At 40.2% G+C, this 27049-nt stretch overlaps 1 protein-coding gene across 10 annotated transcripts in view; it reads left to right on the top strand.

The window, feature by feature from the left end:
- Positions 1 to 27049, top strand: part of RBMS3 (RNA binding motif single stranded interacting protein 3) — a 720759-nt gene that overhangs the window by 369947 nt on the left and 323763 nt on the right. For all 10 annotated transcript variants that reach the window (XM_054815906.1, XM_054815907.1, XM_054815905.1 and 7 more), the window contains one exon: positions 25067 to 25125. In XM_054815906.1, the coding sequence (XP_054671881.1) occupies positions 25067 to 25125 (59 nt within the window). The remainder of the gene's footprint in view (positions 1 to 25066; positions 25126 to 27049) is intronic.

Raw genomic sequence — 27049 nt, 5'->3', positions numbered from 1 at the left:
ATTCCCCTAGGCTAGGTGCCAGTGCCTAAAATGAGCCATTCTGAACCCATTTCCTCTGCTCTAGCATGTGACAAGGCTGCCAGCAGTACAACTGTCACTTGTAATGTCTGACATCTGGCAGGTCTGAGGAATAATGTTCTAAACCCACAATATTTCTCTCTCAGAAGTACAGGGAATGCTGGAAATGCTTATGGTCATGTACATTTTTTATAGCCCATCCCATTTCCAGGTTTATTCTAGCAAGGAGGCCACCCTCTAAGTGACGTGTAACATTTTTTATTTAATTGTATTTTGCCAAGTGAGTTATAGAAGAGAAATCATTTAATTAGAATCGTGCGATAAAGTATGCGCCTTTTTTGGTGAGTCCTGCCTGCTTTTCTGTATTTCTGCTGTATGTTTTTGGGTGGTGTGTATTGCGCACTAGACAGAAACCAGCAGACTGCAGTACCATTGATGCTTGAAGTGCAGAGTCCATTACACGTGATGTCAGATGTTTCTGACAAATGTTCCGACACTATCAAACCTTTTATCAATTTAAGAGTAACCTTGTCACAGTAATCTGTCAAACTGGTCATATAACTAAAGGAAAACAAGTCATCATAGGCTGAACAGTAGCTGAGTAAATAAAAAAAAATTGCTACTGGAAGATTTCTTTTTGTGTGGTTCTGATCTTCAGTATTTGGTTTAACATGTGTCCAGCAAAGTTGCATCAAATTCTCTTTTGCAGCAGGGAGCTGTTAGGTTGCACTGTGCCTTTTTGGACTTAATACAATGACTCTGTCAAAGGTTGCATTGAAAAAAGAAAGAATAAGAATGTTTACCAAGCAAGAATCTGTTGTTCTTTTATGTATGTATCTTCTGGATTTTCATAAACACTGAGTAAAGGAGCTTTCAAAAATGGACTGTGGCCTCTCTTAACCTTTCTTGAGGTTTTTAAAAAATAAGCTTTATACCTATCTGTGATCATACCGATCATCAGAACTTATTAGTCTAAAATTCTGATTTTTAAAGATTTCATGAAAATAACAATAAATTTTATATTGTTAACATTTATTTCTCTGAGGTGCACAGTCTCTGCTGGTGCAGTGGTACATGCCATCATGCATGTATCTTCTCAGTCAAGATATGTTTTTCACCAAAAGGAAAGATAATCAACCTCAAGATGTAAAATTACAGATTATAGACAGAAAGCTGTGCATGGTGTGTCACTGTACAAGCAAAACAAAAATTATTATCTTTGAAATATTCATAATCTGCCACTCTAATTTTCATGCATGGTGTTATAGTTCATCCAGAATTCCAAAATTCTCTTAAAAACATACACAGATGGCTTAGTCCCCTGTTGGTATACTGGACACATCCCATTCTTACTAACTACATCCCGGTGGAGATAGATTGAAGGAAATCTCATGCACAAAGTAAACATTTGAGCTTTATTACTTTGAAACATTTTTCTTTTAAAGAACTCAGTCTGTCTCTCAAGATTTTGGTCTTTCTGTGTGTCTTTTCTTACATGTTTGCGCTGAAGAAGAATTAGGCCCAAAAATTTTTAAAACATAAATTAAGTTTTGGAGAAGAGAAAGGGAAGTTGGGAAAAGAGATATAAATTCTCTCTTCCTCCTCCCAAAAATTTTGAAAAGAAAAGTTGAAAAAAAAAAAAAAAGCCTTGTGCATTGGACAATTAAGACATTAGCGTGTATTCAAAGGATAATCCCTGTCCATCTTGATTCAGTCATGAATTTTTCATGCCCACTCTGTGGTCTGAAAGAAAGCTACTTCAGACTTCTGGTGTCTGATAGTTTAAGCTTATGTTTTTGTCCTGACTTAGTCCTCTCCCCTTGCATCTAGAATGTTCCTTCAGAAATCTATTTCCATCTGCTTTGTTCTTATTAAGGGTGATGAGATAACTAATCCAAAAGTTTTGACTTTTTTGTGGTCCAGGGTAAAATTAAAGGACTTAATTAAAACAACAACAGTAAACATATCTAAACCTAAAGAGCAGCAAGTCTGTGTGCTGCTCAGGCTGACTCTTGAGGAAGGTGAGACACAATCTCCCAGATAAATGGTTTTCCAGGTATGGGAAATCCCTAATGAATTGTGATTTTCATGAGTGATGCTTTCTCTAAATAGCTTCTATATCCATATTTTGTGCAGATTACTCAAGGTTTTGGGTTTGTTTTGGGGATGGGGTTTTTTGTTAGTGTTTTGTGGTTGGGGTTTTTTTGCTTTGGTTTTTGTTTGTGGTTTTTTTTTTTTCCTGAAGGTACCCTGATTGTCTCCTTGGCAAGTCGTCAAGTGTGAGATTTTAGCCTCTTATTCCATTCTGAATGTCCTTGGTTTTGTCCCGTGGAACATCTGAATAAATATTCAGGCTGCCACTGTTTGGAATCTTCTAAAGGGTTAGCCCCAAGGATAATGTAACTGGGGTTATTAATTGAAAATACACACATTACTTAAATCCTAGACTGTTTTTGAAATGAACTGTGTGCGTTCCTTTTGCCCCCACAGAAAACTGCTGAGTTCATCAAGGTTTCAGAGGGGTTCAAGGTGCCTTTCAGGACAGGGTCTCTTGTTAATAGCTGCAACAAGTAAAACATTTTCAGTTAGACTGAGCTTTATATCAAATTAATGATGGCCATTTTTGCCATGTCTTAAGGCAGCAAGAGTTTGGCATTCCTGGCTATTTTTATTTTCCTTTTTCTTTTGTGAAAATATCAGGAAGTCCATATTATATGAGAACTGATGAAATGAAGGCGTGGGAAAAGTAAGTTCCCTTCCTTTATTTTTCTGCATTAAAATGTTAGTTAAAAGTAATTACTGTGAACTATAAATAAAATAAAGGTTAACCAAAATAAAATTGCCATAGTGAGCTCAAACCAAAAAGACCAAAAGGATTCCTGGAGTAAAACGGGCTGGGTGGAGAATGGATTGAGAACAGCCCTGAGGTGTTGGAGGTGTTGGTTGATGAAAAGCTCAATGTAACCTGGCAATATGCGCTTGCAGCCCAGAAAGCCAACATGTCCTGGGCTGCATCAAAAGAAGTGTGACCAGCAGGTCGAGGGAGGTGATCCTGCCCCTCTACTCCGCTCTTGTGAGACCCCACCTGGAGTACTGCATCCAGCTCTGGGGGCCCCAGTACAGGAGAGACATGGAGCTGTTGGAGAGAGTCCAGAGGAGGGCCACAAAGCTGATCAGAAGGCTGGAGCACCTCTCCTATGAGGACAGGCTGAGAGAGTTGGGGTTGTTGAGCCTGGAGAAGAGAAGGCTCCAGGGAAACCTTATAGCAGCCTTCCAGTACCTAAAGGGGGCTACAGGAAAGCTGGAGAGGGACTGTTTATAAGGGCATGGAGTGATAGGACAAGGAGTAATGGCTTTAAACTGCAAGAGGGTCGATTTAGATTAGATATTAGGGAAAAAAAATTTCTCTCTGAGGGTGGTGAGGCACTGGCACAGGTTGCCCAGAGCAGTTGTGGATGCCCCATCCCTGGAAGTGTTCAAGGCCAGGTTGGATGGGGCTTTGCGTAACTTAGTCTAGCGGAGGGGCAGAGGGGTTGGAACTAGATGCCCCCCCCCCTCCATGGCAGGGCTATTGGAACTAGATGATCTTTAAGGTCTCTTCCAACCCAGACCATTCCATGATTCAATCAAATCCTTTGTTCTACAATGAAGTCAGACCAAATTTGTACCCAGTGTAAAGTGGTGTTCTTATCCTGGTCCTGGAGAAGACAAACCCCAAACTATGGGAGACTTAAGCAGCAGTAGAGTGTTAGCCTGTGTCTGCTCCTGTATTTTTAAGAAGTAATCTTTGGAGACGTAAAGGAATTTACTGCATTCTGTAACCTTGTGTATGTTAAAGCAAGGTGCACTGTGGCTTCAATAATAATTCAAAGAGAACCACATAATCTACGTCTGTCCTGTAATTAATATCAGCTGACACTGTTGCTCTGTGATATAGCAGAGACTAAAAGGGCATGGAGGTGAGAGCGCTCATTCAGTGGGATTAGCTCATATAGGAACCATGTGGCATCATATAGAGTAGTTCCTGCTTAAATCTTCGTGGATGTTTTGGTTCGGTGTATCCTGGTAATATGATAACTGTGAATGGCTCTGAAATCTGCTGAAGAGATCAGTCTTTGTGGGAACCAAAGAAATGCCCACACTTGGGAAAGAAAAAACCTCCCAAAAACCCCAGATTTTTTTTGTTATTCCAAGTAAAATTGGGAAAGCAAAGACCCAAGAAGGATGTACTGCTGATCCGGAGCAATGTGGAAACTACATGAATTTGTTCCTCTCATTTGTTAATGTGTGTGTTCAGACCAGAGAAAAACACACTGACGGGTTAGCTTGGAGAAATCTGTATTCCCTATTCTTCTGAAGTTTGTTATATCACGGACTTTTCCTACAAGTTTTTTTAAGATGAGCAGGAAAGGGAAAAGAAATTAATTTCAGGTTAATACTTTGAAGTCAAAATGGCTTTGATCAGGAACCAAATGGTGAACATTAAGGATGCGTAAAGTAGACATAAAAGCAGAGGAACCTAATGCTGTGGAATAATTTGTTAATTCTTGGATTGAAGACATCTTCATAGTGATGGTGCTTATTAATGCTGTTAGAAACACTGTGAGGTTGCTCTCTGAGTCTGAAATGGTACAAGACAGTAAACTTGTACTTCATCTGGGCAAGGTCTTGGTTTCTGAAATCAATTGATTTGCAGTTTTGTACTTGGTTATATAAATATTACATCTTTGCAATGCGTGTAAATATTAGGATGGATGTGCACAGATTTTTTTTTCTCCTTTACCTGATATTGTTATTAAATTATTTGTATATTCATTCCCTATTAAAATAATCACCAAATGTCTTCCATTGTTAAAAGCAATCATTAAATTTGCCCCAGTAGGCAATGAACCGATCCTCTTCTTACCTAGCCTCTTTCATCAGGAAAAACAAAACTCTAGGTCAGCAAATGCCCACAGCACTACAGAGAGCTCCATCTGGGATGTGAACGTTCCCATTGTCAGGAAGAAAGGCAGAAAAATAGTCTGCGTAAAGTAATAAATGAGCACCTGCACTCTTCTCTGTTTTGAATGTGCCCGTCTTTTCACTGGAGTGTGACAGAGTGTCAGTGAGAGTTTCTCATCTCCTTTCAAGTTGGATGAACCTGATTTAATGGAAGATAGGGGAGGAGGCAGCATTCTCAGACACTGCTGCTGAACACATTTCTCCTGATGAATTTTAATTAAAGTCCTTGGGGGGAAAAAAAAAAAAAAGAAGAAATAAAAAAAAAAACCAAAACCCCCACAACAAAACAGAGAGCTCATAACAGAAATATTGAGTCTTCTGGGTACCACTGTGAAGGGCGTGACTGTAACGGCCACTTGTTTTGCTTACTGTGCAGGAGGGGTGTTGAGATGGAAAGAGGGCAAACATACATACTGAGCTGCTTCTGACCTGCTCTGAGATACGTGGTGTTTCCAGTCTTTCCTTGTGTTCTTTCTCCACTTCTTCAGCATATTTTGTGTGTAGCTGGTCAACCATGGCGTCACCATCCATCCATGAGGGTATCGTCCCCTTACTGGTCTCAGCATTTAAGAGTCTGAAAATGCTCATGGCCAAAACTGTCCAAAAACTGACAGGCTCTGCACCATGCAGACAAATTTCAGACAAATGCCTGTTTTTGTAATGTGGGTGTTGCATTGTGGAAGGGCCTTTGTGACCATGGGACTCTTGACAGTCTGAATTTTCCAGCCCCTCAAGGTGTTCTGTAAAACTCTGATCCTCAGTTTCTGCTTTCTGGTGAGGAGGCTGATTGATGTGCTAGTGGTTTGACAAAGGTTCCTTCACTGCTGTCCTTTGAGTCGCTGTGTGATTATTTTTTTTTTTTTTTTTTAATGGGGATAGTGGCAATGAAAGTTCTGATTATGTTTGGTTCTTCTGTTTTAAAGCTCATCTATGTGTTTAAGATTTGTCTAAATTTTTGGTATTTGTTCTCCTAAATTCTGTGGTGTCAAGTTCAGTGGGTGTTTCTGATCTGTTGTCCTTTGAGAATTGATGGTAGCAGTAGGAGAGCAGAAGTGACGGCTGTTACATGTGCAGAGAGCAGAGAAGGAAGTAGGAAGTTCTCTGCCTGGGATGTGATTTAGACTCCTTAGGAGTCACTGACTTTTGGGAGAGGATGGAGACACACTGTTCATGTTCTGACATTTGTGTAGCAGAAATGCTTCTGTAAACTTTCTCTAGAAGGTATGACGCAGATAATGTTCTGATCTGTTTGAGAAATACATTGGCCTAAAGCTTTGCTGGAAGGAAACAATACCAGCTATGCTTAATAACCCCCCTCCCCAAAACAGGAATAACCTGGGCACTGCTTCCAGCTAATGGCAAGAATCTTAGAGCACGCCTGTAATTTCTATACAAGGGGAAGTGGCAGGCCAACTTTGGTGGCAAAGCTATTGAATATTATCAGCACAAAAACAAAAATGTCATTGTGTTCAGCTGCTAGACTTTCCCATACGGTTCCAAACAAGCATCGACAAGAGCTCTGTGCTATACAGCATGCAACGTCCTTCATTCCAAGTATTTGGTAACTTCCCGGAATTATTTGTGTGACAAGTGCTGCTGCTAGATTTGTGTTAAAAACTGAAAAGTCTTTAATATTTTTTAAAAGATGTTCACTGGAGAAGGAATTTCTTAGAATTTTTGCAACTACGTCAGAGGTTTTATGTCTGCCTCATTATAAAACAGAGACAGGAAAGATGGAATGTTTTCAGCCTAATTTTTAAAAGATGTTGATCTGACAGAGATCTGAAAAAGGTTTTTTCTTTCTTTGGGCATGTATTTTCTGTGTCCGCATCATGAGCTCTAGGGAAAGTGGAGACCTCTGGACTCTGGTTCTCTTGGAAGGTACCTAGCCACAGCTCTGGGGGCAACCCCAAATAAAATAATGAAGGTAACAGCAATGTGGAAATATAGGTCCTATTCTGAAATAAGCTGTCTGCCAACAGACACCCAGCCTCATATAAGCTTCATGGAAGCACAGCGGTCTGTTCAAATAGCAGTTATTGCAGGATCACAGCCATGTTATTGTTTCGGTGTAATACAGGTAATAAGTGCAGCATTTATGGCTATTACTGCCTGGTGATCACAGAAAAAAACCCCAAAACAGACATGCTTTCCTTACTTCAGCTTCCCAGTTCAGCATTTCCATATACTCCTGAGGTTATAATCCAATTATGAAACTTCAATTATTTTCTGTAATTCACTGATTCAAGAAGAACATTAACTTTTTACCTTCTTTATAGTAGGGAACTAGTAATTAAAAGGGATAAAATAATTCACAGATTTATAGAATTTAAGATCCAGAAGAGACCAAGGGATGGTCTACCGTTATTTTCTGGTTGATTCAGGTCCTTAAATTTCCCTTATTTGCTCCTGGACTGAATATAGCAATTTATTTTTATGTGAAGAATATGTTCCAGAAAAGCACCCACTCTGGATCTGAAGCTATGAAAGCCAACCTACCGCTGTTGCTAACTGTTCCTGTTAACTGCGTTTCCCTGGTCAGAATTTCTGACCCACTTCCAAATCAGCTTTGTGGTGTTAATTTTTTCCTGTTGTTAATTTTTTCCTGTTGATTCTTGGTGTAATCAGATTAAGGACCTTTCAGATTCTCTTCCTCTCCCTCCGTCCTCCTCCCAGATGTACTTACACACGATAATCAAGTCACTTTTCAGACTTTTTTCTTTAATAATCAAAATAGATGGAACTCTTTAAGTCTCTGATTATAAGACAGTTTTCTCCAGCCTTTCGATAATTTCATCAAGGACTGCAGGGGTCATTTAAACGTTTTAAAAACTGGTTATTTGAGGCTAGAAATAATTTCCTTTTCATGTTTATGGAGATTTGTTATTATGTATAGTTTGTGTAGCCATATCTGTTTGTATGTGTCCTTAAGTGGATGAAACATATCCCTGGAACATCTGTGTGCCTAAGCAGGAGAAATGATTCTGAAAAGCTGCGGTGGTGTCCTAGCAGGAGTGTGAGGACGCACGGCATGCACTCTGTGGAGATCACAGGATGCTGATACTGGCACTATGTCAGAAGGGGAAGCTCATCTCTCCACCTCTGAGGTTTTGATTACCTATAATTGTAAATCAGGTGTCTGTCCATCCTTGGCTTTGAGTAACAAAAACCCATAGAATGAGAAAACTGCAGCACCCTTGAAACTTTATTTTAAAAAGTAAGGAATTTGGATCTAAGCCAAACCTAAGTTAATTTTGTAGAACTTAATTTCTCTACTCATCTTTAATGTTTCTTGTCCCTTCTGCTTTACTTAAATCAACACCAGATTTAGGATTGTCAATTAAATGGAGTATGGCTATGAAGTTTTTTAATTACTCTACAATAATTTAGCAGAAATATTTCAATATAAAGTTTATTAAGTGCCTTATGAACTGCATAACAAATGAATTCCTATCACATATACAAACATACAGCCGGTTTAAGGAGCTGAAGCATTCATACAGGGCAATCTCTTGCCTTTCAGAATAAAATGAACTTAATGCAATTGCTCCTAAATGGAAAGGAAAACTGGTGGCTATGGTGGAACAAAACGGAATATGATCAAGTCACTGGTGGGGTTTAAATCAAAGCAGGGCAGTATACTCATGCCATGATTTTGTGCATTGCCTAACATAAAAATTGGACTAAAGACATGATTGATTGCAAGTCTTGCAGATGTGGGAGACAGGCTGTAATGATAACAGCTATTAAATACTATCAGCACTTTTAGGACTTGTTTCATCTCTATTTTCAGCGATTGGTCAGAAAAACCTGGCTTTGTTAGTTCTTGTTAAGTTTCTGCATTTGTTTGTTGGTTCTTACTACACTTAGATATAGAGAAACAAGAATTTCTGTTAATCACAAGACCGCATCGCTTGTCTCTGCTGTGTCCCTGCCATGCCATTCCCAGGGCATGTTGTGGACGTGGGGCTGCTGTTAGGTGAGCGCTAGCAGCTGAATCACCCGCTGGTGCTGGGTAAGTAGAGCTGTACCAGCCAGCATACAAGGCATTTTGTGGTGAGGAAGAGGTGGGTCAGTGGCAAGAAGAGTGGCTAGAATACATTGAGACTCTTTGGACGATGTTGTCTGTCAGTACAATTTAGTGTGTACTGAGCCAGCTACGTGGAACAGACTGAAATTCCTTGTCCTCCCTCGTTCGATTTTTCCGTTGCCTCCCCCCGGCCCCGTTTTCTTCCCTAATGCAATCCTCCTCTAAAGAGGGATATTTCTGCACAGTAGTCAGGCTCATCGTTTGCTTAGTAGGTGCTGGTTAGCAGTGCAAAGATATTGATGAGAAAGCTTGTGTTAAATCTCCCTTCGGAGGCTGCCCTAGAATTGTTACAACTCACATACACGTGGCATTTTAATCTCTCCGCAAAGACTCCTGAAAGGGATTTTTAAAGGACTGCGCCACTAGTTAGTAGCTGTCACCAGTGTGTGAGGCACGCTCTCAGCAGAGAATTTAGCAGCCCTCCGTTGCACCTGGAGTCCAAGTGTCGCCAAGTAAATACATCTCTATCTTTTCAGACTGCCAAGTCACGGCAGCACCGCACAGGACTCAGGATGTCGAGCTCGTGAGAGGGATCTCGGCACTCTCAGCAGATTCCCGGGGCTGGGCGCTTTTTTTTGGCCAGGGGACCTGCTGGGGCAGGCCGTCTGGTGGGGACGTGGAGGCGAGTTCGACATGCTGAGGGCTTGCAGGATTCAGGCCGTGTGCCAGCAGTAAAGTGCTCGTCGCCTCCTAACGAGGTAGCCCTCCAGTCCTGCTATCAGGAGGTCTGCAGCTGGTCTGCTTAATGGTATTTAGTAACAGTATGTGCAGTAAAGCATGCTCTCCTATTACACAGAAATCCACTAATGCTGGCATCAAGAGCGGCGGGTAATTCAATCACACCCGCAAAAATGATATTAACATAACATTAAAGAGCTGTGTAGACTAGCAAAAGACAGGAAATTATGGAGTTCAGGCTTGAAACTTTATCCTTAACTCACCCATATTGTGCCGAGGTATTTGGAAATTTCCATAGAGCGTGTGATTTTATGGAACCTACAGTGGGGTGGATTGTCCTGTTTGTCTGCGGAGGATTTCCTCGGCTAACATCAGCCAGCATTAGTGAGAATTATATAAAGAAATCCTGGCACAATTTACAGAGCATAGCTGGACAATGTGAGCTTTAAATATGAATGTCTTGGCTCGGGTAGTTTACCCACCCCAGCACTTCTGAAGTGCTCCATCAGGCGTTAGCTGTGTTGACTTTTTTCAGACCAAGTTGCAGTTCAGTAGCTAAGCCCCTCTCCCAATTTCAGAACTAATTTTAGGGTTGTTTTTCTCCTGTTCAACAGTCACTAGAAAGATTTTGGTCTGTTTTCAATTTACCTTTTGATTTAAAGACACTGCTCCTATTTATTTCAGATAAATTCACTGGAACTAAGCTGAATTGTACTAAAAAACCAAAAAACCCATAGACCCATCTTTGGGCCTTACTGATATTTTTCCTCATTTTTGGTCCTACTGAAACTAGTAATGCAACTCAGTAAGCAAGATTAACTTCATCACATAAAAATACTTGGCTGGAAATGGAAGAAAAGGTGTTGACTACCCCATCTTCTTCCTCAGGGCTTCCAGTCCTCCATTGTACTGCCCTGTACCAGCAGGGACAAGGGGAAGTTCTTGCAAGGAGCCCATGGGACAAGGAGGAGGCAGGGAGTCAATTTACAGTCTATCTACAAGATGTTTATAGAGAAGGCTTAAGCTGTTTTGTGAGTACAATTGTTTTAGTTTACCCATTGGCATCAGAGCCACCAGGAACTGAGGGGAGAATTGCCTGTCGCTCCAAGGATGGGACTTGACTGTAATCAAACATGAGATTGCATATCTCCCAGAGATGGTGAAGCCAGCAGGTACGCTGCTTGTAAAGCAGCTAAAACAGCAAAAGGTGCAGTGCATGGATGTTTTCTCACATCTTCAGGAATCTGCTGTGCTGAAATGCATTCTGCCCTTGGATACCCTGATACCAGTGCCCAAGTAAAACCAACATGAGCTCCAGTCACATCGGATTTAGAGTTCATTCCCACATGGCTCTGGGAGAAAGAGAACTACATCATGGGGGAGAGTTAAAAAAATTAATCTAGTGCAGTGGAAGTAAAGAGTGACCGAAACCAGAAGGAATTATTTTACTCATAATAGCTCATTTGGAGATATTGTATGGTATTTTCTGGAGATGATGAACTCTTGGTACGGTTAAGCTCTGAGGTTGTTCTGATTTTCCCCCTGTGCGCTTCCTGTGCTAAGGAGCTGGGGAGGAGTGCTACTGTGTCTGTCTCTGAACAGGATGGTCATTAATGACCATGCATAGAACAGTAGGATAGCTGTATCCTAGGGGAAATCAATTTTCTGCAGAGAGCTGGGCTTGTAAAGAGTAGAAAATTTCCACTGAAGGGGAGGGGGGGAAGGGGAGACAAAATTGGCAGAGCAGGTATTAAAAAATACAAAGACTTCAAAAGTAAGGGAAGACTCAAAAAGCTTTCTGTTCAAGGTAGATTTTATTTTTTTCCCTGTCAAAAATGAGCAGGTCTTGAACATGCTAATCTTAGAGATGGGAGAGAGAATGGCCTTCTGTAGAAGCTCTGGGATGGGGGTCATGGAGAGTTTGGGGAGAGGACTGCCTGGGGTTTAGACAAATGGTGACTCTTTTTTAAAGTATGTTTTTCTTTTAGACAGGAGAGCAAACATTCAGAACTGAATTAGTACTGTGCATTTCACTTCCTGAAGGAACATCTATATTGTGGATGCTTCTGGGTTTGAGAGCCATGCAGTGAAACCTGGGACTAGGTTAAAGCTACAGCTGAGGTAGCTCCAAGCTCTCCTGCAGAACCCGCATGACTGGCGTGGACGGGTCCTGTGTTCCTCACCGTGTGCGGGTGTAGTTGGGAATTCAGGCTAGGGTCATTTTCTTCTGCCATTCTCCACTCAGACATTTGTGTCTCTTCTCTGAATCACAGAGTTTCACTGTGGCACTGTGTCTCTCAACTTTGGGTGGCCCAGCGGCTATGGTAGTCCTCCCCCACACTGTAATGGTTTGCTTCCCCTTCTTCTGCTGACTTTCTGCTGCTCCAACCTTGCTGCTCCCTTGCAGACAGGCAGGAGAAAGCTTGTTTTCCCTAGGATGCTGTCATTTTACTCTCATAACAGATGTTGAAAAAAATATTTCACAGGGGAGATAAGGGAACTAAACTGTAACTGGTGCTAAATATCATCATTCAGATAACAGCTCTAATAAGAGTAAATTTGCTTAGGCTTTGTAAGTATGTTTGTATGTTTATGTTTATGTATCTTAAAAATGTAAGCAGACATAAATCTTTAAATCTCAAACAAGGGGATGATTCTTTTCTGACTCTGCTCAATATTAAAGGCTAAACCAGAGATAAGATAACATTCCCATAAACATGGAAGCTTGAACAAAGGAGCTGTTGTCCTGAGAATGTGGGAATCAAAAAGAGTCTGAACTTAGGAAACTGTCTTACAAAATGAAATGTTGCATGTAGAGTATCATTTAATGGTTCTCAGAAATTGCAGAACAGGGGAAATCCATAGGTCTTTCTCTTATTCTCAGTGGTCTCTGGAGCAAGCCCAAAGAAAGCGAAGGAGAGAGGCATCTGGGAAATGAATAGCTGGAGAGGACCTTTTCTTTTGCTTCGGCTTCTCATGCAAGATGGTTGGTCTTTTGAGAACTTCCTTTCTTGAACAGCAGAAAGGGAAGGGGTCGGAACCTCCCATGGTCTAAGTGGGAGGAAAGGGTGCAAATGCTGTTGATAAATAAGATGTTTCCGGGATGCGTAAATACGTGGTCTGATACTGCAAGTGCTTGATTTATGAGAGTTGGCCACTGGGTTCATTCAGGACTGTCCAGAGTATGAATTCAGTTGTTCATAGTTGTAAATATTTGCAGACTATAGCTCTGTTTCTTGCAGAATGTGTCTTTGACTCAATGAAGAATGACTGTGTCCTTTTCACACTGGCTTTGTGCTTTCATTGCTTCTGATGGGATGTTCAAAAAGCAGTCTGTTTGCCACTAGAGGTGATCACTGTGTTATTAATTTTTAAACCGAGTGCATTTGGCAGATTATATTTTGGCTGCCGGAATATAATTTATCTGTATAGGTTATACTTGCTGTTTATGTGTATTATAGCAGTAGTAAAGTGGGGGGTGTCAGTACTGGGGTTTTCATGAATCTTTAAATCCATCTCTCTTTATAAAGCGGGGAATAGAACACAGGGTGGATTTGTTCATTGTTATTATTTTATTTATTTATTTATTTTCTTCGCAAAGTTGTTTTCTGGGACTGAAAACATGCAACTGCCAAGCACTGCTTTTTCCCTAGCTGAGGATGTTCACTAATATTTGATGAAGATGTTGCCCTTGGTGTTGCCAGCCCTCAGAAGTTTATTGCAAGGTTCACAATATTTGTTCCTTAAACCCTTAGAACCTGAGGCATGTGAGAAGATGGGAATCTCAGCTTTCGATTTTTTACAAAATGTAGGTTTCTCTCCTTCATGGCTGTAAAGAGGCATGAAAATACAACCCGAGTCTATCACAAAGGCTTGAAATACATAAGCCAAAATGAAAGGCTATCTCAAAAATATTTATTTCCTAGTTCTTTTTCAATACCAAAAGTTAATTTCGTAACTTTTTGGTGTATTAGTGAGCCACGAGAATTGTCAGTACTGTACTCCTTGGCCCGTTACAGGAAGAATTGTGGGTTTATCCCAGTGAATCACGGTTCTCTCTTTCTCAACATATGCCCAGTACTTAGAACGAGGTCTCAGTTTTTCCAGTGGTTTGAGGATCATATCTTACTTAATTTATTTGAAGGCACCTGAAGCCAGGTAAAATATACAAAAAGACTTTTCTTGAGGGCTGCCAAACTACTGAGGTGAACTGGCTTCCAAACTGTGTTACTGATCATATTTCAAGATGTGCTCACTGTGTTTTTTTCACTGAGTCTTTTGTTCCTGGGGTAAAATTTCTCAGTGGAAACATAAAATATTTAAATTCATGCTCCTTCCTCCAGATCTGCCCATGTATATTTCAGAAAGGATGGGTTACATAGCACATCTTTTTTCATAGCTCTCCATCCAGGGTTCTGCCTGGCAGGACCAACCAGGTGTCCTTTTAGGGTCAGAAGACACTGAGTTTATAAAGAGGGTATTTATTTAGTGAATCCTGTGGCTTATCTCTTCCTGGTCCATGGTGGCCGTTTCTGGGTGCAAGCTGAACCACAGCAGGGCACAGCAATTGCCAGCGTTGACTTTTCTTCTGTAGGAGACTCACAGCCAAGGTGCCCAGCGAGAGCAGCTGGCACAAAGCCTGAGTGAGGAGGTTTTAGTTGACTAAGATTTTATTTGTCTTAGGCTCCTTGGTTCTCAGAAGTGCTGACTGCTGAGCAGAGAGCTACAAGACGTGCTAATTGCGCCATATTCCCTGCCCCTTGATGTTATATTAAAGTGTAACTTTAATGTTCAAAGACAAAATAATGAGGCAGCTGCTCCGTTGGTGTAAATTGGGGCTGCCCCTTGGACCCAGAAGGAGGGCGCCACGTTTCTGGAAACCAAGAGCATGATCCAAAGTGCAGTTTTTAATAAGACCTCCCTCTCCAAAGACATTTACCAGGCTGACACAGTGAGGCTAATGCATTCAATGGAAAATAAAGAATGAAGAATTATTTATATAATAGACAAGGGCTCTAGACTAAGTGTCTTTTTAAACCTGTAAATGTGTTTTTGTAACAGGTGACTTCATTTAATGCTATATTTACTTGCAGGTTTTTAAAGCATTTTGAAAACATAAAAAAACCAAACACACGATTCATAAATTATCTCTCTGTATTGCATGCTGGGCAGCTTCACCCAGTTTGAATGTTATTGTTGACAAAGCTATCAGTTAAGAGAAGATTTTGGAGAACACCTGCTTTGGGACCCTGGCCTGGGAGTTGTGGTGAGTTACCAGCAAGAAGAGATTTCTCCTTTTAAAGCTAATTACTGTCGTAGTTTCAGGCCTTGCACTGAGGAAAGCAAAGCACTCACTGACTGGAAATGTGCGCTCGCGTGTCCCGTGTAAGTCTGTTTACTGTATCGGGGCTGTAGAGACAACTTTCCACACTGAAAAAGCACATTAATTTATGAGCCTACAAAAATGCTTTAACCTTGAAAAACGTGGATTGTCCTGTTTAAGTTCAGCCGGGCTTCTTCCATGCCTGAAGTTGCACATGTGCATGAGTATTTAAAAATGTCGTGGACAAACAGCTTATCAAATCCATTTCCACACCCTCTCTAAGGCTGTCTTTATGTTACAGAGTTGCCCAAATAAATTGACTAAAAAAATCTTTGCTTTTAAAAATATACTTGGTGGAGTTAAATAAAATTCAAAGAAACTCGAAACTGGAGGTATTCTGTCCCAGTCCTGGGGAAGCAGTGTGAACTTTTGTCCATGCAATTACAAAAATCTAAATCCATGCTCTTCTTGTTTCTCCTTGAAAATTTTAAGTAGAGAAAAACGTGTTCCTCTGCACCACTTTTGTTAAAGTTCGGCCTTTGGAAGATGAATACAACTGTAACATTCCAGCCCTGGAAATAAAAGGATTAAAATAAATATTGAAGAGAAAGAAGCAATTCTGTGATGTAGTTCCTGAAATATGTATTTTGCAATGTAAAAATCCTAAGAAACGGTTCCTCTCAAAACTACGTTGTTTCCAAAGACATCCCAAGTACCTGGATTTTTCTAATTTGTAAATAATGAAATGGGAGCTCTGTGAACTCAAGAAGTCCTGCTCATGCATTTGATTCAAATGGCCTCTGTGTGAACTCTATAAAATGTTTTAGCTTTAAATTATCAGTTTGAGTTCACGGTCCCTGGTGGTAGCTGGAGTTCTTGCTTTTTTCTTTAATTCCTTTTCTTTTCAATTCCTTTTCTTGGCTATTATAGGAGAGGAACCATCTGATTGAGACATATATGTGTGTGTGTGTATATATATTTTACAATATGTTGCAGTCATTGAATTCTTGTAAGAGTAAATTGTTTTAGTGAAATGTCAGAAAATCTGCACAAACGGAACACTCAGAGTTCCATTGAATAATGAGGCTATTGTTAAATGATTGAATACTTTAGAGATTAATATCATGGTATGCTGGCATGCTGGTTCATACCAACTGTAATTTAACAATGAATCCTCCGTAAGTAACAAGACTGTGAATGAGAAATCAGATACAAGACAACACAGCATGCAAGAACATACAAAGTAAATAAATTCTACACACAGGAATGATATGTTGGGGGGGGTTTATAGCCACAATATCTGAGAAAATTGAATTGTTGGATAGAAGAGATTCTTCAAGTTTGAAGATCTGCTTAATTTTTACTTCCAGTGCTGATGAGCAGTGTCTTTACAGTAGAAAAGATGAGGTTTGGATGTTTTTTTTAATCCCCCCCCTCTGAAAAGTAGAGTATGCCTGGCAGTATCATTTGTGACAAGCTACAGTAAACCACATTTCATTCTGTTAAGGATTTCAGATCCCTAAGCTGTCTTCCCTATAATGCATCCTATCATTATACAGAAAATTTAGCGGCACTGCTGAGTGTCTGCAAACAAAAGTTGCATTTTATTTTTTTTAAGACATCTGAATTCTTGCAAATATGGAATAATTAGTAGTTGAAGATTTAATGATGGCCCAGAAGAAGGACTGAAGTGTTCTGCATGAAATCATAGTTATTAATTTGTGCATGAATTTCGTTTTCCATACTTAATTTAGCAACTGTAGAATATTTTGCTAATTAATTATTAACACTGGTTATTTGTCATGGCAGAACTGTGAGGGAAAAACATAGCTTTCTATCAAAGCAAAAATATAAACGTCAGAATTTTAATTTCAATATGATATACAATAATGTAATCATGTTTTAAATAGTCTTAAATAGCTTCAATATTAAAACATACAGATATGAGTATGATATATAGCACTAATTCAGAATAAACAGCAATTAGAATAAAAACTGCAGCCAAGAGCCAAATGTCTTACATGTAACAAATTGGGGGAAAAAACACTGTAAAATGTCAGGCTTTTATGGGGAGTGCCACTTCAGTAAGTGGCATTTTATTCCGTCTTGGGTATCAAGAGTGTGACAAATCTTTAGCCTTATTATAAGCACTGTGAATAGGATTTGAGCTTGTACCTACTGAAGGCAATGAAAAAACTGCCTTTGATTTCTGCAAGTGTTGGATCAAGCCATTTAATTTCATTTACATGCAGACAAAAAAGTTTGGGTTTTTTTATTTTGACAAGGAAAGGAACAAGGTTACAGGAACTTACCTTTGAACTACTAAAGTGATATACTTCTTACTGGTCTGAAAGTTCAAGTTCTATTTCCAGAAATTTAGTATCTGTTTAAATTTCATTCACTTTAACTTCTGTTTTACCTTGTTTAATTTCCTAAGTACTGAAACCAATTACAGTTAGTCTCCAGAGCGTGCACTCTTTCATATGGGACTATTTTTCCAGAGGTGAATGTACCTATAATGTTTAAGTATATGCATGTAGATGAGTTTGAATAGGAAATATGACACTCTCTTTCTTGGTAAATATCTCCGTTGTCTTGTAAATACGTTTCTAACTTGAATGTGAGATGCCTCTCTTATTTTTCTGAAGATGAAGGCGAGATGTGTTCCTGTGCTTTAATAGCAGTAGGTTTTAGGGACACTGGAAAGGAAAGCTAGCATTTTAACAGCAGAGGGGTTTTTTGGTGGTAGGTGTTTCTACACACATTTTAAGAGGTTTATTTACAGTATTCTCTGCCCTAGGTTGTTGAAATTTTACAAGAAGCAAACTTCACTAAAGCTACCAAGTTTTCCATATTCCTCAATAAAAGAGCACCAAATGATCTAATACAGCTGCTCCAGGACTGTATTAGAGCCCCATGATTTGAGCTAAATGGTGCTTTCATCTTCTCCTGAAAAGCAGGATTTCTGAATATGATCTGTAAATGCAGTGTAAAGTAGATGGCATGATCCATAATCTGAAATAGCCTTTTAGGTTCTTTCCTCCTAACATGGAGCTGTTATTCAAGAGAATGGTATGATCTTGGGTTTTATTTGTCTAAAGCAATAATAGTGTTCATAGACGTGCATATAGTTATTTTATGGATATTTGTAGCTTTTTTTTTTGTGTCTCATACTTCTAAAAACTATATTTTCAGTGGACATGGGATGATGGTAAATTATAGGCCCATGTATGAGTCAAATTACTACACCTTCAGTAGTAAATGTCTGTACCAGAAGATACTATGGAATATGCATACATTCTTTCAGTGGTTCATAACCTTACATTCTCCTGAAATTCACTTTTCATAGATGCTACAATATTAATTACTGTCTGCGTAAAACTGGGCTCCTGACTGCGTTCTTATGAACAGAAATGCATGGTCTGAGTTTCAAAATTGCTGAGCAATACCTGCCCTTACAGAATTCAGTACTAATGACTTAGGAGCCCTTCTGAAAGTCCAGGGCTGTTCTAGATGTACAACCAAAGGATTTAAGAGGGTCCCCTCCCCTTTTCTGTGGTGTTTTTGAAACTCTTGGACAAGTTGTTACTCTAAATTGCTGTACTAACTTGTATTATATTTAGTGAAGGAATGATTGTTGTAAACTTGACAGCCAGACTGAAGTAAGTAGAGAAGACAGAGCAGCTGAATGTTAAACTCGTACAGAAGTACGGTCATTTTAATCCAGTACACCGTAGGCTCCCTGCAACTACCTCCGTTTGTTCCCCAAGCCATGTGCTGGTCTGTGAAAATAAAAGGTGCTCTGAATGGCATGAATTTTGTTGTCGTGTTTTTATGTGAATAAAAGTGTTTAGTCTTAACTTTTCCTTTTTAAAATTAAAAATAATATACAGAGAAGCAACAACAAAGCAGCTCAATTTTTGTTAATGGATAGAATATTAATGTGTTGTATTTTTGAGGAAAAATACAAGCATTGAAAATGTTATGCAGTAGATGAAATGCCCAGAAATGATCATGCAAATCAGAACTAACTTTCTAAGTGAATTTCCCTTTTGTGTGTATTTGGATGTCTTAGGTTCATGTGGCAGTGTATTATAGGAATAACATCCCTCTGAGAAACCCAGCAGCAGTTCCTTCTGTACTTTAGGCTTTTATAATGTGGGGTGTTTTTTTTCTTCCTGAAATCCATGATTTTCATAATAGAGTCTGCTTTAAACAAAATAAACCCAGTTATGGTATTTATATATTAATTCAGATGAATGAAAGAGCCTCAGAGTTGCTTATCTAAATCCAATTACTGCTGGTCAAATTCATCCCAGTACAAAAATTCCAGAGATAAAAGCATATATTACCTAAATGCCCAGAAATGCAGACTGTTTTCAGTTGGGTGAATTGTGCTCTGAGCAATGCATGAGGCCTTGAGTGAACCCTAATGCCGGGGATGTAATTATTAAGCTCTCAACTTGGAAATTGCATGGTGTCTCCATTGGTTTAACTAAACAAGGAAGAATTCTGTACACCAGTTACTTGGGTTTAAATCCCAAGTTTCATGTTTATTTAAAATATATAAGCACTAACTGGAATTAGGGCAAAAGCTGTGTTTTGTACGTGTCTGTGCACCTACCACCCTGTAGATGAGGACAGCAGCGTGCATGTAGCACCGAGTCGGGTGAGCGGCGAGAGACTTGGCCTGTCTGGTCCGACGGCTGTTTTGCATTTCAGGACTAGTCGCGGCCAGCCTGAAAGCTGGCTTGAAGGACAAAATAAGACGTATCTATCCCAGAGGCTTTTGTTTTCCATAACACCAGGGAAAACTTGAAAAGTTTGAGTGGCCCCGACCAGACTGTTCTCCCAGGAAATCCCTCCTTTGACCCGGTGGCTCTCGTTCGTGGCTGTGCCTCAGCAGACTTCCCACTGTGACATGTCGCCTGCCAGCAGCGGGGTGTGTGGTGCCTGGTTCCTCTGCATTGAGCTAGTCCCTGGCTGAATCTCACTTCCCCCCCTCACCCTGGTTGCCCACTCGCCTTCCCCTGCACCCCCGGCTTCCCTCAGGCAGAGGCAGAAATCGCTTTAATCCTTTGTGTGCCGTTGAGACACAAATTCCCATCGGTTTGGGATCGGCGTGGGCTGTGGGAAAGGTTCCTGTATCTTGCAAGTGATATCGCTTGCAGCTGAAGTGCTTCCTTCAGGAACTGTCGCCATTTTAACAGCAGTTATCAAATAACGACCGGGTCGAGCTTTGTCTGCAGTGTAAGTGCTGATCGACCGCCTGCCTGCAAGCTCTTGAAAATGATCTATTGATACTTTGCAACTTTGATGTACGTTAAGGGTTTATTCTGCATTGCTTGCATCTTTCCTGAGTCTGCTGAGTAGCCAGAAAATGTGGGGTGCAGTGGGATGGGGCTCTGGGGGGTGGTTTTTTGACATAGCTCTGTAGCCGGGACTGAGCAGGGAGATTGTTCTCTGCACAGCACCGTGGGCTTTTCCCTTAGTCCTACCCTCCGTGTGACACGGTGTGCGTTACTGCCGTTTGCAAGTGAAGTGGTTTTAAGTGACCTTTGTAATCTCAATAGTGGATATCGGATGACGTGACCAGTTTCACCCCAAACTGATATGTACTAGAGAAAGTAAAAATGTTTATGTTTGTAAGAAGCTATTTCCGCCCTCGAATTAATGTTCTCTTGGAATGTAGAATGGCTGGGCTGGGTCGGGCAGGAATTTCTCAGCAGCTGTGGAGGTGCCTGATGTTAAAACAGGGACAACATGCGATGATATTACTCTGGTGTCCTCTCCCAGTTTCTGGTGGTATGTGACTTCCAGGGCCACAAATGTGTCTTTGCTTTTAATTTCGTGACAGATTTTCCTTCCTAGAAGCCATCCGATAGCTTTTTGTAGAGATGCTGTCTGTGGGCCATCAGTACGGGTTGTGGCAATGAGTTCTACAAGTAACTCTCCATTCTGGGAAAGTACCCCCTTCTGCAGTTTTTAAACCTTATCATTTTCTTGGCAATTCTTCTGGATTATGAGAAAAAATGAAGACAACTAGTCACCTTCTCACTGCACGGGTACTTCTTTAACGAGCTGAAGTCCTAGTCTGTGTAGTTGCTGCTGTCGTGGAAACTCTTTCAAATATTTGACCACCTGGTTTTAAATAAAAATTGTTACATGGAAAAGCATTAAAAGCATAATTGAATATAAGGGAATAAAAGGATTTTTTTTTTTAAAAAAAGCATGTAAACAATTTTATTTGTGCTTATGCATTTAGATAACACTTTAGGAAGAAGAAAATGAAAACACATTGTATGTCTGGAAATCTTTTGAAAAGCTGTTTCAGTTCAGATGTTCAGTAGACACATTCTTGAGGTAGCCATCTCACAGATTCATTACATTTATTCCCTTGGATACTGTGATGCAGTAGGTTATCCTTAATGATACTGCCATTATGTTGAAGAGTTGGTAATAAGGCATTGAGATGTACTCAATTCCACAATTATCTTTTTCTGACATGAATTTTTGATTCAAAATCTTTGAAAGAATAGCTCCATGCGCCATAACTCAGGAAGAAATTAAACAGTGCTCATGTTTTCTCACAACAAGCAAAACCATACCTGGTATTTTTTTTTTTTACATTAATGATACCGGTAGTTTGTAGGAGAGAGGTGCGCAGGCTGTTGAATTTTATAATAGTTTCCATTTAAATATAAGAAAACAAGAGGTTAGCTCTTGTGATGCACTTTATCCTTATTTCTGTGGGCATTCCCTTTGAAGAATACCGTTTTGGTACTTCTGAGTGAATCAAATCACAATTAAAGGTCACCCAAACAGAAAGCCAAACAACTTTGGAGAGGAGACATAACTTAATACCACTCTCCACACATGAAAGCAAGAAATATGACTACATTGGCAGAAACAAAATACCTTCCTGATTTCATGCAGCACACAAACTAACATTCTTCATCAGAACTGATGTTCTGATTACTGTAAAATAATTACTTGAAATGTTTAGGAAAACAGTGTCCAAATTAATTCCAATTACTTTCTTGTGGTAGCGCTCAAGGTTTATAGTGGTAGATTAAATCGTCTGCACATGGGTAATTGCCTATAACAGTGTTTGTTATTGTGGTGCCTCTTACCGCTCTGATGTCTGTTTTTGCAAACGTGAAGCTGTGCACGTAACTTTACGTGCAGGAGGAAACCTCTTCTGAACTGAACAGAATTACTTCTGTGAGTAAAATCTCTAGTGTAACTAAGTGTTTGCAGGATCACAGTATGTAGCAAATAACTCTGGGAAATCTGTAATAAAAGCAGTGGAACCACAAATGCCTGTCTCTGCTGGCAAGAAATGTTAACTTTTAGCTCTCACATGACTTGGATGAAACAACATATCAATTCATTAGGAGTGGCTGGACTGAAATGGAGGCTGGGTGTTAGTTTTTGTTGGCGGAAGTTTAGGTAGGGGTTGTGTTTTATTTGAGGTTGTTGTGGGTTAGCCGCTGATTTTTGTTGGATTCTTTTTCCATATATCTGTCAGAGGCCCTTTACTGTACAAGATAGGCATGTTTTTGCATGTTTTTCATATATTTGATTTTAAATCTAAATAAATCAAATAAATGAAGATGCACTGCACGGGCCAAATTTCCTGCTGGGTGAGTTGGCCCACTGAACAACCATAAATCACACTGGCAAAGAATTTGGCTTTGCCTTCTTAAGATATGTGCTCTGATGTCTTGGAGGCCAAAGTCAACTTCAGGTATTACCATGAAGAATTATAAAATTAAGTGGAACATAAGTGAGTATAAAGGCCCCAATTCTGGAAACACCTGAGGTTAGAAAAGCATGTGATCTCATGGTTGACATTAAATCTGTTATGTATGTGTTTGGAGTGGAGCCAGCTATGGCAAAGTAGACCCACAACTACCTGCCCGCGTACCCATCATGGTGGAGTGCACAATGGGTTACGCCTGCCTGCAGAGCACAAAATCCTGCCTGTCTACAGAGCCAGTAAAAAAAGGGGGTGTGTGGAGGGGGAGAAGGCTTGTACAATTTTTTTTTTTGTTCCTAAAAGATGGCTGAATTGGGGCTCAACTTAGATTGCACAAACTGTTAATGCCTTTAGGTCAGCATGCCCTCTTCCTGACTGGTTTCAGTCTGAAATAAAACAAAGCAAAGCATGTTTTTCCTCCCCAAAATGAAAGTCAAATGGAAACAAATGCTTTTTGCGGGTTCTTAGGGAAAGGAAAAACAGTGAAATGGAAAGTCTCGCTTTGCATCAGTCACGAAAACAAAGTAAAGAGAGAGGGAGAGACAGTGGCCTTTATCTAAAGCTGAGTGGTTACATGTCACTCACAGCGTGGAAACTTCAGCTGAGAACTTTGCCAGGCACAAAATTGCCTCAAATCTTTGCTGGTACCAAAGAGTATGGTTAGGCAGGCTGTTCCCAGTCTTTCTCGTTGGTGCTCCTCCTCCTTCATGAGATACTTTAAGTGTTTGCTGGGTCCCAGACTGAAACCTGAAGGTCCCTTTTCCCCTGTGAGTGATAGTACCATTCCCTCTTTGGCTCCTTGTCTTTACTTTAGGTCTTTTTTTTCCTTTTTAATTTTTCTACACCCCCCCCCCCCCCCCGGTTTACCCGGTATGTTTGCAGACTGGTAGGACGGAGGAGAGCATGGCTTTGAATATGTAGTACAGTGCTCTAACTGCCCTTAGAGTCCTTTTCTGTATAGTAGGAGACGTGGGTTTCCTCCTGAGGCAGAGAGAATTGCAGCATGAGGATCTTCCACATCCCGGTCACTAGCACCAGATATATGTTGCTGTTAATAAAGATTAAGCAAATTAAAATTGATCTGCCGTACATTTCAGTGGTTTATAATTGTTGAACTCGTGGTTATTTTCCATGGGTGTTGTTTTGCCATTAGAAGATACAATTTTATTATAATCTTTTATAGTAATATGTCCTTCATTGATGGTGAAAGTTGCATTCCATGGAAGAGTCTTCCAAATGAAAGCCCAATCTGTCAGAGTACCAGAAGTGCTTTTTTAAAAAAATATCTGGGAAGGGACATTTTAAAGGAAGTTATCTTCAATGAAGCAGAGACTAAGACATATCAGTGACTTCAGAAATAAAATTATTTTCCTTATTCTCCTGAAGTCTTATATTCAGCCATAAATGGCCATCTTCTGTGAGCTTCTACCAGGGTTTGTGATACTTACTATTAAGTCTGCATTTTTAATCTTAACTTCTGTGAGATAATAGATACCTATTTTATGGTCTAGCTGTTTAATGCAACAAGTCGTAGCTGCCTGAATTCACTCTTCATCATGCAAAGTATCAAGTTGCATGGCAGTGCTATCTATGGAGGCAACATAAATTCAAATAAGTATTAACATTCATCTTGGAAAGAGCTAAGAGATACACCTAAACCTCAAAGCTTCTGTTTACCTAAACCAGAAGTTTAGAATATATGCACACAGGCATGGATGCAGACATGAGCACAGCTGTGTGTGCATGCACGTAAATAAATGACCATACCTGCTGCATTATTTGTTAATCTTAGAGGAATCTAGTCCATCTGTATTAAAACAAACCTTGTTTGGCAGCTAAAAATGAAAAAAAAAAATTTTTTTTAAACAAACCTTATTAATTTGACCAAAGAAACATCTTTACCAGCGCTGATGTCTTAAAATCCCTGCTATAATTGGCATTTGTGCTGGCAGTGCAGCACAGGACCGGAGCTGGACAGGGTGTGGCAAATGACCGGCGCTTTTCAGGTGAACTCTGAAGGTGTTTGTTGCACTACCGTGGCAGAAGGAACCTTACCGGGAGTATCAGGCAAAAGTTTTTCAAGAGCACTAGATCTCTTCCTAGTATATGTGTTATATGCGTGCAAAAATAACTATGTATGTTATTAAAATATAATAACATGTATTTCTGGTTTTTTTTGTTTTCTCTATAGGTATGGGAAAATTGTATCTACAAAGGCAATTCTTGACAAAAACACAAATCAGTGCAAAGGTACGTGCAAAACGTCCACCCTGTGAGTTCATTGTCTGTTTGAATGATTGACTGGTGCCTTGACTGCCAAGGCTTTGGCTCCAACTGTGCAATCAACATAATGTGCGGTATATTACAAACATATTTAATAATGCCAAAGCTTTGAGTTGTGTTTCCAGTAACATTGCTCATTAATTTTTTTCATTAACAAACAAAATGAAAATCACAAATCAGAACAAGTATCAAATTGCTTAGGCAGAAAAGTAAATTACCTTCTAACCACGTAGTGCTGTCTGATTTGAATGATATCATCAGTGATGCAAATTGATTTCCTATATAAAAATGAGAAACCTTTGGGAAAAGTTTCCCAAGCAAAACCTGCTTTAATTTTTCTGTTTTTGTGAAGTCTTGGCCTATGCTATTGGAAGAAGAAAATATTCTTTATGATACAAATAGATCCACAAGTTGCAATACCAAGATATAAAAATGATTCTTCTTCCAGTTTTATGTTTGTAATTATTCTGTTAATGTATGCCAACATGTTTTAGTGAAATGCAGCATGTTTCGTGTGTGTGTGCAGCTATATTTGCCTAGATAAATATTGACTAACATGTCTAGTAGTATCTCAGGACTAGAATTGTTATTCCTTTACCAGTTTGAAGAGCCATCAAGTCTATGGGGGAGAAGCTGTGCTTTAAAATTACTCTGTAACTTTATACTAGTGGCATACAGAATCCTTTTGGAGTAATAAAAGCTACTAGAGTGGGTTCTTCTGATAAGAAGCACGTTCTGGACAACGTTTCTATATGAATTAGTAAAAAGAAAAAAACACTGCAGTACAGGAATATCTCACGAGTGGCCAGATAGAGCCTGAAGAGAAGCAGCAGAGAAAGACATTTGGGGAAATTTCAAGACGGGGCAAAAATCTTGCAGTTTGTAGAAGTGTGTGCTTTTACCTATTACCTGCCAGCAATGGCATTCATTAGCTACTCAAGAGAAAAGTAATTTAGAAGACTGCAATTCTAGTCTTAGAAAATTCCACCAACCCGATTGATTATGGGCCAGCATCAGAAGTGGCACTGCCATGCATTTCCTTTTGCCTGAATGTGCGTTTTCTTTCCTTGGAGCACAGTTCTGGCAGACTTCTGGTAACTTCACTCTGTATTTCCTTGAATATCACACCAGGAGCAAGACCTGGTTTGTTCTGGGGGTTTGGGTTTTGTGGGGGTGTTTTGTGGGGGTTTTTTGGGGTGGTGGGGTTTTTTTGTTTGGTTTTGTGGTTGGTTTTTTGGGTTTGTTTCTTTTTTTTTTTCTTTTTAATTGTATTATAAAGGAATACCTTCATGAGAAGACAGGCTAGGCCAAGAGCAGAAAGCCCTGGCAGGGTGGCCGGGGAGGGGGTCGCAGAGGTGAGTGCTGCAGTTTCAGAGCTGGGAGGAGATGGACATGCCTGCCTGCCTGGGAGGTTTGAGTTTTGGAGGCAGGGTGCAGCGTGGGGACCTGTAGGGAGAGGGCACTTGCAGCATGATGGAGCTACAAGGGGGCTGAGGGGACAGAATGGGCTCTGAGATGGTTGAACAAGGAAGAAGAGTGCCACAGTGGGACAGGAAGGGCTTTGGGGTAGGAGCGCTTGGGGGGATGGGGCTCTGGGGCGGGAAGGAGTTGGGGCTTAGGCCTAGGAGAGCTGAAGGGGCCTGAACTGGTGATGTGGGGGATGAGAAATAGGAAGTCTGTGATCAGGTAGGTTGGGGTTACCCTGGGGCCACTTTTCACTGTCTTACACTCCAACTAAGACCTTCCTTTGGGGACGAGGACACGTAGGTCCTTGTCCCCCTTCCCACTACCATGCAAGACTGAGGTGTTCTCTGTTCTCTCATGTGTCAACTCCATCCTTTTTTCATCTTTTTTTTTCTGAAATTTGTCCATCTGAAATGGCAACACAAAT

The sequence above is a fragment of the Grus americana genome, chromosome 2 (assembly GCF_028858705.1).
Source record: "Grus americana isolate bGruAme1 chromosome 2, bGruAme1.mat, whole genome shotgun sequence".
Classification (NCBI taxonomy): Eukaryota; Metazoa; Chordata; class Aves; order Gruiformes; family Gruidae; genus Grus; species Grus americana.
Note: the sequence above shows the minus strand (reverse complement) of the source record. Positions and strands in the feature narration are given on the sequence as shown.